Source organism: Ailuropoda melanoleuca, chromosome 7, assembly GCF_002007445.2.
Source record: "Ailuropoda melanoleuca isolate Jingjing chromosome 7, ASM200744v2, whole genome shotgun sequence".
NCBI lineage: Eukaryota > Metazoa > Chordata > Mammalia > Carnivora > Ursidae > Ailuropoda > Ailuropoda melanoleuca.
Window position 1 is genome coordinate 667,390 of NC_048224.1, and position 17,638 is coordinate 685,027.

Sequence of the window (17,638 nt, forward strand, 5' to 3'; positions counted from 1 at the left end):
AAGGCTAGCTTCAATTCAGATTGTGCAAGAAGGACAGATCCCTGTTCCATACTATGTCAGGAGGACAAAAGGTTTAGTTCCCAAATGAGGATGGTCTGTGAAGGGCTTTATCTGTCAGATCAAGAGTTTAACCTTTAGGAATAATAGAGTAATAAATAATATGATCTTTTCTACATTATAGAAAGATAATTATTGATATGATGGCTAGGTCAGAGGGGAGACCCTGGAAATAGGTAGATATGGTAAGAAGCTAGTACATTAGTTCAGGAGGGAGATGGGCAAAGGAATGCTGTGAATTGAACTGTGTCCTCTAAAAAGATATGCTGAAGTCCTAACCCCTGGTACCTGTGAACGTGATCTTATTTGGAAATAGCATTTTAATGATGTAATCAAGTTAAAATGAACTCATGCTATATTAGGGTCAGTCCTGATTCAGTGACTGCTGTCCTTATGAGAAGAGGGAAATTTGGACATAGAGCCACACATATGAGGAGAACACCATGTGAGGACAGAAGCACCATAAGATCAACGAGCTTTGCTTCTCAAGCTTGGCTTTTTCTTATTTACCTTCTTTTGGGAACAAAGTGAGTTAAACAAATGAGCAGTCCTCTGTACACCAAACTAATGGACACTCCTGAGTCATCAAGAGTAGGGTAGGTTCTTGGCCATGCTTCTGAAATGCTTCCCATTTACTCCAGAGCAAACCCCACAGCAGTGCACGTTCTTCTCACTCTTCCTTCCAACCTGACAAAAACAGCTTCCTCCTATGAACAGGCCCAATTCCGGTAAACGCCTTCCTTAATGTGAATGGCCATGAAACTAATCAGGGGGAAAATGAGACAGAAAGAGAAAGGGAGTGTCCATTAAGAAACACTTGGAGACAATGTGTCATTCTCCAAATGCTTGCCTACAGTCACTGTGCATTATTGTACACCCCTAGCCACAAAAGTCCTCAAGTAGTCCTTTAGGATTTCAAGCAGTAAGTTCTTTATACGGAATAAATGCCTGCTTCTGACCTTGTTTATTCCTCTGCCTCTGAGCATTGCATAATGCCCTGGTTCTAACGTACCAAGAAGAGAGTTCAGTGACCTCGGCACCACTCCCTAAGAATCCACAGGTGGGTCTCACACTGTTCCTCTTCGCAGAATTCAGAATGAACACTTTCTCCTTATATAATTCCACATAAGAGACTTTCCAATAGCAACTCCCTTGCGACCAGCACCTAAAATATCAAGCAGGGCTTTGTACCAACCACAAATAAATACTTTCTAACAGGAATAAGCCGATTTAGCTATTAAATACTTGAGGCACTCCAGGTCCAGGTCCATGTATGTCAATTTTGACAAGAACTGGAAAAAATGTCAGAATAGACAGGCAGGCTGTATGGATCAATATTCCTGCTATACCGAAACACACATTGTTCCCCACCCTTAAGCCGTTATCCCTAACACATAACCCTATGATTACTTTTTGTGTCAATTGTATGAAAAAAATATATCCATGCTTTGTTTTTGTTTTTTGGCAATCTTAAAATATTAGGCCTAAGTTTCCACAGAGAGTATATATGATTCTGCCATTTATATTTAAAAAAATAAATACATATCCATATGCTATATTTTAACAGAGTATCTCTGGAATGATTCTCAAGAAACAGACAGGAGAAGACTGAAGGAGTCTCGCTTTTTCTTACATATCTTTCTGTGTTTTTTAACTTTGGACATTATGCCTGTTATTCAAAAATTTAAAAACGCAATTAAAATGCTACGCACAGAACAAAATCCTCCTTGTGAAATATAATATGAGGGCAGACCTGTCAGTCCCCACAGTGGCCAAAGGTCCACAGAGCATTTTCTGGGAAGTCTGGCAGCACCCAGCACAGAACAGCCACTCAACTAGTGTCAGAGCCTCCCTCCCACTCCCTGACCTTCGGGTACTTGGCAAGATACATGGAAAAGTTCTCTAAGGAAATCATCAGGACAGAAAACCAACCCAATCATATCTGAATTTGCCCAGAAAGGCCTTTTTCTGCCAGAGGCTGAAGGGGAAAGCTGGGGCCGGAATGTTAGGACAGAGACCACCTTAGCATATTTTTCTTGCCAACCTGCAGATCCTTGGCTTCAAACCTGCTCAGAAAACCATGGGGTGGGGTCAAGGGTCTCAATCAAGATAAACAGACCATGAATAATAGCACTTGCAAGGACATTTTCTGATTTTCTGAGTGGAACCTGGAATTTGCATACAAATTCCACTGTAATGTGTAGCCTTTCTGTAGCATCACCTAATCATTTGCAGCACCCTCCCCTCCCCCATAATAGCCTGACTTAAACCCACTTACCCAGCCCAATAACCCTACTCCCTCTTATTTGTCAAGTTTCTTCCCCCTACAAAGGACAGTTTCACAACCACAGTCTGTGAATCACAGAATTTCTTCATTCCAGGAAGGTAAACCAATCTGTAAGCTCTGTGTCATGTAGAATAAGGACATGGAAACTCTTCAAATTGAAAACGCTTCAAGACTCACAGAGGGGCACCCGCCCTATGTGACAAGATGGGCTTGGGACAGGGCCATGCAGGCCTGACTGGGACTCTGATCTACCTGGTCTTAATCCTGCCAGGTTCTTCCCCATCTTCTGGCTCAGTTAATTAATATCCCATTGCACCCAGCCCCTCATTACCCCCAGGGGTTAAATCTCTCCAGCAGGCACCTCCAATGCCAAAAGGAGCTAAGGCATGTCCAATCTGTGTTTGTGATGGCTCCTTGGTCCCTCATCCCCACAGGAGTGAGCTGTCCCTACAGCCCTTCCTGTTCACCCAAAAGAAACAGAGGTTCAAGATCTTAATACTAGATGTAAGAAAACTAGAACACCCCACAGTGGGGAAGTGGGGACAAGTGGCACCATGTCTGCTATTTCCCCCTTGGTCTTGGGTCACACTACTTTCTATGGGAGGTCTCCTCTACCACCTCTCTTCATTTACTCTATGACCATTTTTTAAAGAAATGTACAGAGGAACTTTGCAATGCACATTACCTGGAATACCAGTTTACCTATATAATCAGGCCAAATGGTAAGTTTGAAATGAGAATCAGGGTGGAAGTCCCAGAGTATTTGTTTTTCCTCTTTGCCGCCCTGTGGGGACATTGTTAACAGCCAGCGGAGCAAAAACAAGAAGAGGACATGTTCTAGGAGTCCAACTCAAACACTTTAACATGCTTGCAGGAAAGACATAATGTTTTATAGATCACAGGAATAGGCAAAGGGAGAAAGTTATAGTCCAACCCAGAATCTCACCCACTAAATTATAATCTCTTTGCGAGCAGGGGCATAGCAGGTTGCTAGGCACATAGTAGGTGCTCAGAAAATACAGGTGAATCAAGGTGTTACAATGAAAACTCCCCGAAATTCCCACATATAGCTAGCTCAAATATTCACAATAATCAACCAACACAGAATCTCATGATGACAAAGCAATGCACAAACTGTTCTCCTATTTAGTTCAACTGCATCCCTAAAAGTATGGGCTTCAGAGAAGCATTTGTAAATGGAAAACCACATCTATTCTATTAAATTCTGTGAAATAACACAGTGCATTAATTAATGCAGTAATTTCTGAATTTTAGAAATTTTATTTCCTCATTGTTTAATCAGTATGTTGATCATGTGGGCATTGAGAATCCTTACTAAAATTCTGTTCGCATTTCTGCAAAAAAAAAAAAAAATTCTTCTTTTTTTTTTTTTTTGGTAAAAATACTAGATTTCTCACTACTTGGATGCTCACAATAGCCGTTCTGAACCTTACCCACTTTTCTCTAATGCTCAGTCTCACGTTTCCTGTCTCTCACTCGGATCATCAGACAGGCAACCCTTCAAACTCTTCTTACTTCAGAGTGTCCTTACATCCTCAGCTTGACTTTATTCTCTCTTATGCCTAAGAAAGGTCCAGAATATGGCAGTGGAGTCCATAACCCCCTGCCTGAAAATTTATCCTCCAGCCTCTTTAATTACTTCACTTCAGACAGTTCTGCCTCCTTTTACATGCCCTATTTCCCAACATCCTGACTTCCACTTTTCTCCCCCTACTCCATACCTAGAACATTTCAATCCCAAGAATTCATTTTGAAGACTCACTAAATCTGGAACTCCATCTCTCATCTGTCTCTTGAGCTCTAGACTTATTATTTTCAACTATTGCTACAACATTTCCAAACGCATGTTCCATGAATACCTCAAACAATTCTGCTCAAATATTCATGATCTCTCTAGATCCCTTCCTCCAGACCCCTCTGCTTCTCCCTATTTCCAGTTAATGAAACTGACTGACAGCCCTCTGGATCAACCACCATGTTTATACGAAAACCAAAATCCCCACAGGCTGCTCCCAGCCAATTACTAAGAACAGCAAGAGAACTGATGCAGACCCATTCTTGCAAGATGTGGGACCCCTCCCATGGGTGACTTTGGCTCAAAGACTCCCATTTGGACTGACCAAAACTTTCTTAGATCTATGCTTGCAGCCTAAGATTTTCCTAGCCATTCCTCTCCTTCTATCCTTCTCCGCTTCCACCAGGGTCAGACCTCCATCACAGTCTAAAGACTCCCCTGCCTTCTCCTGTTCCCACTCCCAATAAATTTCTTGCATATCTAATAAACTCATCCTGGTGAGTATATTTTGGTGGACCTGAACTAACGTACGTTTCACATATCACCTCTAAACTCTCCAACAATCTCCCAGCTGGTCTCCCTGCCTCTGATCTCAGAGGCGCTTTGCAAAACACAAATCATGTCATTACCCTCTGTAGTAACTGTTCATGTCTTCTCATTGCAGAGAAAAACAAAACCCTTATCATGGCTCTGAGCCCTCCACATCTTGTTTTAAGTGCTTTTCTGCAGACTGATGTTCTACATAGATGGTCATTCACCATATCCCTCAAATAACCATACTTTTTTTTTTGAAGATTTTATTTATTTGACAGAGAGAGAGACAGCCAGCGAGAGAGGGAACACAAGCAGAAGGAGTGGGAGAGGAAGAAACAGGCTCCCAGCAGAGGAGCCTGATGCAGGGCTCCAGCCGAAGGCAGACGTTTAACGACTGAGCCACCCAGGCGCCCCTCAAATAACCATGCTTCTGCTCATGCCTTAACCTCAGCCAAAGCATTCATCCTATTTACAGATCTTATTGCTACTCAGTATCTATCTCCCTATTAGTTATAACCCATAGTCAGGGATCATATCTTTATCATCCTTTACCTGTGACTCTTATCCCAGTGACTGAAACAGTATCTTATCTCCAACAGAAGCTTCTCAATAAATGAGAAAGAGAAGCAGACGGAGGAAGCTATAGAAATAGATTTGATGACAGTATCTTATAACCAATTGGTGACAAAGGTGAGTAGGGTGCCACAGTTACTGTGTAGGCAAATGGTCCTGTGTACCTTGACACTCCTTAGGAGTAACACTATCTTTGTGATACAGTATGACTGAGTTCATTGATAGCACTGAAGATTTTTAAAAGTTAAATAAAATTCATTATAATTTAAGATAGGAAGTATGTGTTAATTTGGATGAATGTGGTAGTTTTAAAAATGTCTGCAGGGGAAAAAATGTCTGCAGTATGTTTTTAGGGCAGTGAAACTATTCTGTATGATACTTAGAGGTGGATACGTGTCATTATACATTTCTCCAAATTCACAGAATGTACAACACCAAGAGTGAACCTTGATGTAAACTATGACCTCTGGGTGCTTACTTGTCAATGTATGTTCATCAGTTGTAACAAATGTATCACTCTGGGGGGTGCACTGATAATGGGAGAGGCTATCTGGGGGCAGGAGGTATGTGGGAAATCTCTGTACCTTACACTTAATTTTGCTGTGAACCTAAAACTGATCTAAAAAATTAAAGTCTAATAAAAATATACATCTGCAAATTCCTTCACAGTCCTCCTTTCAAAAGGTGGAGACTTAGCATAATATCCTCTAGGTCCATCCACACTACTGTAAATGGTATGATCTCATCCTTCTTGTGGCTGTGTAATACTCCACTGTGTGTATGTATGTATACATACACACACCCTATATCTTATTCATTTTTCTATCCATGGACACAGGTGGCTTCCATATCTTAGCTATTAGAAATAATGCTACAATATACATAGTGCTGCATATATCTTTTCGAATTAGTGTTTTTATTTTCTTTGGTTAAATACCCAATAATGGAATAATTGAATCATACGATATTTCTTTCATAACTTTTTTTGGAAACTCCATACTGTTTTTCACAGTGGCTGTACCAATTTACATTCCCACCAACAGTGTACAAGTGTTCCTTTTTCTACAACATCTTTGCCAACATTTATTATTTCTTGTTTTTATTTTAGCCATTTTGACAGGTATAAGGTGATATTGTGGTTTTGATTTACACTTCCCTGAAGATTACTGATGTTGAACATCTTTTCATATGTCCGTTAGCCATTTTCATATCTTCTTTGGAAAAATGTCTATTCAAGTCCTCTGCCCATTTTTTTTTTTTTAAGATTTTATTTATTTATTTGACAGAGAGAAACAGACAGCGAGAGAGGGAACACAAGCGGGGGAGTGGGAGAGGAAGAAGCAGGCTCATAGCGGAGGAGCCTGATGTGGGGCTCGATCCCATAACGCCGGGATCACGCCCTGAGCGGAAGGCAGACGCTTATCGACTGCGCCACCCAGGCGCCCCCTCTGCCCATTTTTTAATCAGATTGTTTTTTAGTGTTGAGTTGTATAAGTTCTTTATATACTTTGGATATATTATGCTAAGCAAAAGTCAGACTGAGAAAGACAAATACCGTATGATTCCACTCATAAGTGGAATCTAAAAAAACAAACAAAAAATAGAATCAGAACTATAAATACAGAGAATTTGATGGATTGTTGCCAGAGAGGCGGGAGAGTGGGGAAATGGACAAGATGGGTGCAGGGGAGTGGGAAATACAGGTCTGGAATGAATAAGCCACGTGAATAAAAGGCACAGCATAAGCAATATATAGTCAATGATATAATAATAGCATTCTATGGTGACAGATGGTAGCTACCCTTGTGGTCAGCATAGAGAAGGCATAAACTTGTCAAACCACCACGTTGTACATCTGAAACCAATGTAGCATTGTGTGCCAACTATATTTAAATATAAACAAATTTTTAAGTGAAAGTTAATTCCCCTTCCCTTAAATTCAGGCCAGACTTAATGAGTCACTCTAATCAATAGAAAGTGGTGTTAAGTGATGCTATAGGAATTCCAAGGGTAGGTCATAAAAAGGATAGCTTCTGCCTGGCTCTCTTTCCCTCTCTTGAATCACTGGTTCTGGGGGAATCCAGCTGAACTTAAGCAGCTCATGGACAGACCCATGTGGGAGGCACTAAGACCTCCCGCTAACAGCCAGCACCAATCTGCCAGCCGTCATGAGTGAGCCGCGTTGGAAGTGGCTCCTTCAGGCCCAGACGAGCACCCACCAATGTGACTGCAATATTATGAAAGACTCGGAGCCAGAACCATCCAGCCTGGCTGCTCCTGGATTGTTGACCCACAGAAACCGTGAGGATAATACATGTTCATGGTTGTTTTAAGCCACAGAATTTTGCAATTGATTTCTTATCCAACAGATAACAGATATAATAGCTCTCCCCCAAAAGTCAGTTCTAAAATTAATATTAAAGAAGTAATTTCATTTATATAAAATATATTTGATGATACTGGATCAAGTCCATGATCCTTTAGCAAGATGAAGGGGAAAAAAGTTGTTTTTATATTTTATGTTCTTTGTCCCAGTTACGGGACCTATTTTATTTGCCCTCTCATCACTGTATGTTTACACGTTTGTATCCTTTGTATGTCAAAAAGTAAGGATGTCCAAAACATTTTATTATTTCTTAAAGATTTAGTTACTTATCTGCCAGAGAGCCACAGAGAGAAAGAGCAGGACCAGAGGGACAGGGAGAGAGAAAATCTCAAGCCGACTCCACACTGAGCACGGAGTCCGATGTGGGGCTCAATCTCACAACCCTGAGATCATGACCTCAGCCGAAATCAAGACTCAGACACTTAACCAACTGAGCCACCCAGGCACCCCCAAAACATTTTAATGCTAAAAATCATAACTTATAAAGACTGAGATATCAAGTTTGTATCTTAATTTTAAAAAGGGGAAAAAGCTGATTATTTTAGGATGCATCTCTTTTAAAATTAATATTTTCATTTCTCCACTTCTATAGGGATATACCTCCACCATTTAACTGAAATATCACTGTTGTATAATAAAAAATATATATGGTCTTTGGAATTTGGGTAATAGGATTATTTGTTATTCGTAAGAAGCCCTTTGTGGAGCACCTGGGTGGCTCAATCAGTTAAAGGTCTGCCTTCAGCTCTGGTCGTGATCCTAGGTTCTTAGGCTCCAGCCCCAGGTCAGGTACCTTGCTCAGCAGGCAGTCAGCTTCTCCCTCTCCCTCTGCCCCGCCCCCACCTCATGCGAGTGAGCGCGCCGCTCTCGCGCCGCTCTCTCTCTCTCTCAAATAAATAACTTTTTTTTTTTTTAAAAGGCCTTTTGATCACACTTGAGTTTATGCTAATGAAGTGATTTAGAGTGGGGCCCTACATAGCCTCAGGATGGGGCTGGCTAGAAAGACCAAGAAAAACCAACTAATTAGAGGGTTGGAACTTTCTTGGCCTCATCTACAGACCTCTGGGAAGGAAAAGGGTTGGGGGTGGGAGGATACAGATTAAGCCATAAAAACTCTTGAACAACAAGATTTGATGACCTTCTGGGATGGCTAATGCATCCACATCCCAGGAGGGTTCTGAACCCCAAGGCCCACAGGGAAAGAAGCTCCTGTGCTCAAAACCCTTATGGACCTCATCCTATCTTCTACAACATCCTTTAAAATCAACTGGTAAACATATGGAAATGTTTCTCTGAGTTCTGTGAGCTGCTCTAGCAAATTAATCAAACCCAAGAAGGGGGTTTTGGGAACCTCCAATATGTAGCTTGTTGGTCAGAAGCATAGGTGGACTTGGGATTGGCATCTAAAGAGGGGACGGTTTTGTGGAACCAAGCCCTTAACCTGTAGGATCCGATGCTATCTCCAGGTAGATAGTGTCAGAATTGAGTTAAATTTGTAGAACACCTAGTTGAACTGCTTTGTGGTGTCGGACCATACACCAGAATCCCCAAATGACTGGCAGCACAAGTATTCTGATAAGATTCCATCAATGATGAGATGCCAATAATACTAAAATACTTCCCTAATTGTGCTTGCCATGTTGCATTTGCCTTTTCTTTTTCTCAGTGAAGATACTGCCTTTATTTCTTTGCATTTTTTCCTTATATACACACGAAAAAAACAGTCAATGTAAAGATAACTGCTTTTGCTTCTAACTCTTCACATTGTTTCAGAAACCCTATTTCTCTATCCAACTTCACATTTCTGAGCACTCTTAGCATTTTATCCATAGTTCTCATGGCACCTGGAACTTTTTAACTTTCTGATATAATTTATATTAAGAAGGTAATTTATATTAAGAAGGCTTCTTGAAGATAGTGATTATGTTTATTCACCTATGTTCCCTCACAGTGCTTTATCCACACTAGATGGCCAATGAACATTTAGCAATTCAGGCAACTGACTGACCGTCCAAGGTATCACTCAGATCAGCAGCTGTCTGCCTAAAAAGAATTAATTATAAAAACATAAGGACAAGACAGATTCTATTGTGAGAGACTGTATACACAAATACACAATGGCTAGACCATATATTACTACATAACTTTCACCCACAACCTGCAGCAACCTGCTCAAGAAACCAATACCTTTTCTAAAACACACACCAGAAGACAGCCTGCTCTAAGTTAGACTTGGAGAAAGCTAAATTGCTATCTTCAAGGGACAATTCAGCAAACTGCACAATAACTTATGTAATAATTGGACCGAAATTATTGGCCAGGACTTGATTAATAATCAACAGCTTCTTGAAGTTTGGTCTTGGCTTCCAAAGTAGGACCAACCATACAAAGCCAAATATGCATCCTTAACCAATCACATAGGATCCGCTCCTTCTATTTGCCCTCCTACATCTTCTGCATGACAATAGCCCCCAACATGGGTATACCTAAAGCCTTTATTTCACTATAAGGCTTTCCCATTCCTCTGCCAAAGCAAAAGTCTGACTCCCTTGCTACAAGTTCAGAATAAATAGCCTTTGCTTTTCTCATTTGTCTAGTCTTCATTTATTTCCACAGGAAATATAAGGAAAACATAAGGAAAATCCATTGGTATTATCCTAAAGACAAAATAATTCATATAAGCCGGGAACTTGGTCAGGAATAGGCCAAGGGAGAGCCTTGTCACAAACTTAGGAGTCTACAGGCAAAACCCAAAGATGGATATCATCCAGCTGAAAGATACCTGACATCCACAGCCTGGGGAAAAGCTGTTCTGTTTAGGTATCCTTGAGGTCAGGGCAGGAGAGTGCCCAACCCCACTTAGGTGACATAGTCATCACCCACAGTTGCATTACACAACATTCCCTCTGTTAACCATTTATTAAACACCACTCTCAATGATGTGGTTTAGAACATTAAGTTCCCACAAGTTCATCAAAAGTCTCATGGCGACAGCTCAGCTGCTTGGTTCTGGTTGAATAATTTGAACATTAGGGGGTTAGTTTCTCCTCGCTCTTCCTAAGCATTCTCACAATAAGCAATGTGCACTTTTGTGTAAACTTAAACCCTGCAATTTCTGTGAAGTTATAAGCTAATTCAGTCTGGTTAGCTTGAGATGACTTCTTTGAAAATACTACACAACAAGGCATGCCATAGCTAAAAGTGATTGGGTTGGTTCATAAAGTACTTTTAAATTTGGTAGTAACTACAAAATAAATATATAGTTATTGTAGAAAATCTAGAAAAAGCAAGACAATAAAAAGAAAGCTAAAATCATCCATCATGGCCCATCCAGGGAAGTGAATGCTCCCATTGACACATATCCTTTCAACTTTTTTCTCTTTCTTTATGTGCGTATGTGGGTGAGGGAGGGTAGATTCACTTGAACAGGATGACAACAGTTTTGAATCGAGTAGCTTTCCTTATTTCTCTGAAGCATGATTTGCTGAGAATCTAGCTGATAATCAAGGTATTCTTTCAAAGCACTTAAATGTCCAAGGGGAGGGGGCACCCTCATGACAGATGAATCATCTGTACTTCCTTGACTCTGTCAGGCCACTCAGTCCTGTACGTGATGGCCTCTGCCTGCAGCAGCCTCCCCCAGCCTTGCCCAGCAGAGCATCACTAGTCATCCTTCAACACCCAACCCTAGTCCTGCACCTGTGACCCCTTCCCTCTCCCTGCTAGTGGCTGAGAGTTCCCACATCTGTGCTCTCAGCAAGCCACTGCATTTCCACCAGAGCAGTCGGCAAATGACCGGGGGAATCTGGTATGACTGGATTTGTGCTTATCTGTTAACAATGAAGACAGTGGTTTACTAGTGGTTGGAGGGTGGACAGTGGAGCTGGGCTGCTTGGGTCGAACTCTGTCTCCACTGCAAATTGACACAGCCTCTGTATGCTATGCTATCTTTATCTTTAGAACAGATAATGGTACTTACCTCATAGGGTTGTACTAAGGACTTAATTAACACATGAAAAGCACTTTTAAAAGTGCCCAATACATGGTAAGCACTACATAAATGTTTGAAATTACTAATTTATGTGTAACAACTAACCCAAGTATCTCCATGGTACTTATAGCTCTCTGTCTTCCTTTTACTCAGCAATGGGGGCATTTAAGACTCATATAACTAGCTAGCTCTTATTAGTTTCCTGTGTATACAGTGAACAAATATTGGGTCCAGAATTCCTCCCTGACTACAACAGAACACAGGCATTCAACATTAAACCATTTGGATAATGCGCTCCACTATAGAGATGCTACTCCTACAAGTTACACGGACCAATGTGCTCTCCCCATGTGGAGAACATTCATTAACCATGATATGTGCAAACTCAGTAAAACACTGATGCCTTTCTGACACATTTGGTGCCTACCCCAACCAGAGCTCACTTTTTCAAGAAGCAAGCTTTGTTGGAGAGCCAGTCCACTTCAACGCAAGGAAGTGGCAGGGCTGGTGGCAGGGGGACCTCCTGACTGTGCAATATTTTCTCTGAGTCACGTCAGAATAACCAGATGGAACCAGCCCCAAATTTCACAGAAGCCACTGGGTTTAAAGTTTATAGATAACTTGCAAATTACTTATCAGGAGCCTGGTTCCAATGAGAGAAAGAAGGAGAAATGGAATCCCCCAATGTTCACATCATTCAGCTGGAAGTGAGTAGCTGAACTTTTAGACAGACAACTTTGACATGTTTCCTAGGCTCTAATGTTCTCAAAGAACATCTTATTTTAGAATATACTGTAAAAAGGGCTGACCTAAATATTTTCTAACTTTGAAAATCTAAGGAAGTCATGACCTAAGGCTTGCTTTAAAAATATACAACCCGGGGGGTGCCTGGGGGGCTCAATGGGTTAAACATCTGGCTCTTGATTTCAGTTCGGGTCAGGATCTCAGGGTTGTGGGATCAAGTCCCACATTGGGCTCCCTGCTCAGTGGGGAGTCTGCTTGAGTTTCTCTCCCTCTGCCCCTCTCCCTGCTCACTCCCTCTCAAATAAAAATAAATACATCTAATATATATATATAAAACTCTTGGGGCACCTGGGGGGTTCAGTTGGTTAAGTGACCAACTCTTGGTTTCTGCTCTGGTTGTGATCTCAGGGTCGTGAGATCAAGCCCTGTGTTGGGGAGTCTGCTTCAGTTCTCTCTCCCCCCTCTTTTGCCCCTCCCTCCTAAAATAAATGAATAAATCTTTAAAAAAAAACATATACAACTCTTCACATTTTAAACATCCAGTAAATCAGGATTATGATTTCATAAAATTGAAATAGATAAAGCTTCCAGCTATCCCTAGGTCTCAATCACTTCAACTGAACAAAATGTGCAGATTTCCTTCTAAAGGCAAGGTCCCTGCCATTAGGAGAAATGGTTCAGATCTGAAACCAACCAGGGAAGCAGTCCTCATCATAGCTTGAGTTACATTAGCCTGCTGGAGCTGGACTGGCTTCAAACCTGAAGTAACCTATTTTTTTTTTTTGGAGGGGGGAGGGGCTGAGGGAGAGAAAATCTTTTTTTTTTTTTCAGTTGCTTAAGAACAAGATGTTGAAATAGGGCTTTTTTTGGGGTGCTTTATTTCTGGAAAATACATTACATTATAATAATATTGAATATTATTTGGATGTAGTTTTTTTTGTTGATTCGCCATCATGGACATTTGTAGGATTTAAGAGTCTAATAAATATAAAGTAAATAGGCTTTAAGTCCTGATGAAATAAATAATTGTCTTCTCAATATTTAATGTTTTAAAAGTTTGAATCAAACATTGGGATTTTTTTTCATTAATAATTTTTTTAATGTTTTTTTATTATGTTAGTCACCATACAGTACATCCCCAGTTTCTGATGTAAAGTTCGATGACTCATTACTTGCATATAACACCCAGTGCACCATGCAATACGTGCCCTCCTTACTACCCATCACCAGTCTATCCCATTCCCCCACCCCCCTCCCCTCTGAAGCCCTCAGTTTGTTTCTCAGAGTCCATAGTCTCTTAGGGAGAGAAAACCTTAAACAGGGTCCACACCCAGCCAGGAGTCTGACTTGGGGCTTGATCACGACCCTGAGATCTCAGAACCCTGAGATCATGACCTGAGGGGAGATCAAGAGTCAATCACTTAACCAACTCAGCCACTCAGGTGCCCCAACCTTTATTTTGTTTTTAAGTAGACAACTTGAGGGGTGCCGGGGTGGCTCAGTGGGTTAAGTGTCTGATTCTTGATTTCCACTCAGGTCATGATCTCAGGGTTGTGGGATCGAGCCCCCAGTCGGGCTCTGCACTCAGCAAAGTGTGCTTGTCCCTCTCCCTCTGATCCTCTCCTGGCGTGCATGCATGCCCGTGCTCTCTCTCTCTCATAAATAAATAATAAATAAATAAATAAATAAATAAATAAATAAATAGCATCTTTAAAAAAAAGTTTGCCATCTATATATCCCTTCTGTCCTAAAACTTAAAATAAAACAAAGTACCTTCTCTTCACCTGACTCCAAAAATATAAGAGACAGCATCTTTGTGATTCAAAACCAGATAACCCCCAAAAGAATTCTTTCCTATTTAGAGAGAGAGGGAGAGAATGCTCTTCAGCTCTGCCCGACCAATCCTTTGACATGTGAATTCATGACTAAGTCCATGGAAGTCAAGTGCTCAGATAAAAATACCTCTGAAAGTCAGTCTTCAGACTACTAAAAATATTTAAGTGTATAATAAAATTCTAATTCTATGAGTAAACTAAACTTTTTTAACCAAGCACAAATCTTATTTGCATGTTTCTTTACAAAAATCATCTGAACTTGAAGAGTACTGCTGTCTTACACTAGGCATAAGTTATGAAGTTGGACATGAGATAAAGAAAACAATGAGAAGCTCTAGTCCTATAAAGAAAATTGGGCTGGGAGAGCACATGTCTGCATCTCCTATTTTTGCCACTTCCCTAGTTCTATGATCATAGGCAATTCCTTTTTCCCTTCAGAGTATCCTGACTTGCACAGAGGTAATGACACTCTCAGCCCAAAGGACATGAGAACCGTGGCCTGGGATGGTTGCCTGGGAAGTGGGGAGTCCTGCACACGCGTTTGTGCACTGCCTTCCGCTGGGAAGTTTGCTGGCGCCTAGATAGAAACCTAGAAAGGTGAGGCATGGATTCCAACCTAGGGTACAGAACTGACTGCTCCGGTAACTAAATATTCCACCGTCTCCCGCCCCTTAAGGCACCCGCCGCTGCTTTACTTTAATAAACATATTCCCAGTCCTGGGCAATCCTAACCCAGAGCTGGATTTTCAAAGACTACACAAGACAAATAGGCCAGAGCAAGCGGAGTCTAAGGGAGCCCTCCCGCGACTTACAAATAGGGTCTTCCATTTTCAAGGGTCTTTTCAAGCGGATGCTGGCGGGCACCGTCTTCTCAATCAGTTCATCAATGCTCTAAAATTAAAACATAAGTCCGTGAACACTACAGGGAGAGGAAAGTGCTTCGGGAGTTAAAAGAATCACCTCTGTTTTGCATCTACAAAGGCTTATGGGAACCTCATTTAAATCGCCTAATTAGGGCTTCTATTTTAAAAAGAAAAGAACAATTCTGAGCAAACCAGAAATCACTTGGAGGAAAGCAAATGAATTCGATTAGTGATTCCATCGCTCCAGGTTTGGTTTCAGTCAGCAACAGAAGATAATCGGATAAACCAGGTCCTCCTTTTGCAAAGTTAGGGTTCATCAAGAGGGCGAGCTGGGTTGAAAAACATAAGGGTCTGAGGCGCGAAGAGCGGATGGAGAAAGTAAACGAGTGAGAGAAGGCTGGGGCACAGGAGCCGAACTCGCGGGCTCACTGCCACGCCAGGGCCCCAGACTTGGGAGCGGGTCCCACGCGGAGCAAAGCAAAGCTCTGGGCGGGGGACCGGAGGCCGCGCCGGCAGAAACCCGGCAGGGCGGGATGAGGCCCCAGAAGGCCGAGCGGGGTTCTTACCGCCAGCCCCAGGGCCTGGAGCATCTCCCTCTGGTCTTTGTCCCCGGGGCCGATGTGCCTCCGAGCGAAGTCGTCGTGTCTGGGCAGGAGGCGCTCGAGGAGGCGCGAGTCCCCAGCCCTGCTACTGTCCCCGCCGCCGCTGCTGCTGTCACGGCCCCGCGGGACCCAAAGCGGTCCGGTGCCTCCAACCAGGCGGCGGCCGCCCCCGACTCCACAGCCCAAACGCAGACCCCAGGCCCTGGCGCACTTCTGCATGGTCGCGGCCACAGCCCCTGCCCCGGCCCGCGAGGGTCGGCCGCGCTCTCGGCCTCTTCTGGTCGGAGTCCTCCGGCTGGCGGCTGGCGGCTGGCGGCTGGCGGCTGGCGGCTGGCGGCTGGCGGCTGGCGGCTGCCTTCTGCCCGGAGCCCCTTCTCGTTGGACGAGCGGCAGGACAGACGGATGGGCCCTCGTGGGCAATGAATGGGCGCAGCGCTCAGCCTGAACACGCGCGCGAAGTTGTTGCTCCACGCGAGGCACCTGCTTCGCACACTTTAAGCTTTGGCCTGCGGGCGGGCGTGGGATGGGGCCAGGAAAGGCTCCGCCAATGGGAGTGGACAGAGGGGCGGGGGAGGGGCACACCCGCCCCGCCCCCTCTCCTGCTCCCTTCTCAGGCCCTCAGCAGTCTCGCTCCTGGCTCACAACCCGCCATCCTCATCACTCGTACTCCGTCTAGGGCTGATGCGGAGACCAGGGCGATCCATGCACTCGGGGCTAAGGTCTGGGACCGCACTGGCGCGGGATCCGGCTGCGCGGCTGCAGGCGAACTGCCCGAGGAACTCAGCTGAGATGAAAGATGATTCTGATAGAGAAGACAAGCTCAAATAATTAGTTTCCACTCATTAATTTTAGGGTATCGTTTCCGGTTATACTTCATGGAAACAAATAAGGGCAGATGAAAGGTTTTTTTTTTATAGTAATGATTGTGGGCAAGTTACTAAACCTCTGAGCTTCAGTTTTCTCATCTCACCCAGCTGGATGGATTTTATTATACATTGAAAGAATTGCCCCAACAGTAGGCTTGAATCACTTCTCTATCTCTCCCCATATATATGTGGGGAGGGAGGGAATGCAAAAGATATTGAGGTATATGTTTTGCACTGTCATCTTAGTTGGAAAATTTTGTACATCTAAGGTCTCCAGCTATCTCTTGAGATTTGTATCAAGAATGAACTTTCAAGGGGCACCCGGGTGGTGCAGTCAGTTAAGCGGCCAATTCTTGCTTTCCGCCTAGGTCTGATCTCAGGGCGGTGAGATGGAGCCCCACCTCGGCTGGTGCTGAGTTGGCTGAAGTTTCTCTCTCCCTCCCACTGCCCCTCCCCGCCTCACACACACTCTCTCTAAAACAGATAAACAGTTCTTAAAAAAAAAAAAAAATGAACTTTCTGGCACCTGGCTGTCTCAGTGTGTACAGCATGTGACTCTTGATCTCAGGGTTGTGAGTTCTAGCCAGCACTGGGTGTAGAGATTACTTAAAAATAAAATCTTAATACAAAGAATGAACTTTCAAAATTATGACTGTCCTAATATGAGGAAGACAGGACTAGACAGAAGACATCAGAACATTACCTAGACTACAGATAAGTAGAGCCTGTTTTTTCTCCTCTACTTATCAGTAGTCTAAGTAGTGTTCTGATGTCTTCTGTCTAGTCCTGTCTTCCTATTTGCCGAAGAGAGTGGCGGTCTTTCCACTCCATTCTCTGCACTTTCTGGGTTCTGTAGCTCACAGGCACATAGACTACTCAGAGAGGCAGGAAAGTATACAACAAAACAGTAAGCAAAATGTGTGCATATGGCAGGCAGGTGCAGGTGGTGAGCTGAAAGGGCTGTGTTGAATGTCTTTGAACAGGTTTTCATTCATTTAGAATGGAAATTACAGACTTCATAAAACTTGGGAGATACCCTCCGTATGGGATGCCATCCCTATTCCTGTCTATACACTCTATGTAT

General features: G+C 42.9%; 1 protein-coding gene across 1 annotated transcript in view; it reads right to left on the reverse strand.

Annotated features, from left to right (window-relative positions):
• The window catches only part of GLDC (glycine decarboxylase), a 95,928-nt gene extending 80,021 nt beyond the window's left edge, over window positions 1-15,907 (reverse strand). Inside the window, exons 1-2 of the mRNA XM_034663849.1 lie at window positions 15,653-15,907; window positions 15,036-15,114 (exon numbers count right to left, since the gene is read on the reverse strand). Of these exons, the coding sequence (XP_034519740.1) occupies window positions 15,036-15,114; window positions 15,653-15,907 (334 nt within the window). The remainder of the gene's footprint in view (window positions 1-15,035; window positions 15,115-15,652) is intronic.
• Between the last annotated feature and the right edge of the window lie 1,731 nt (window positions 15,908-17,638).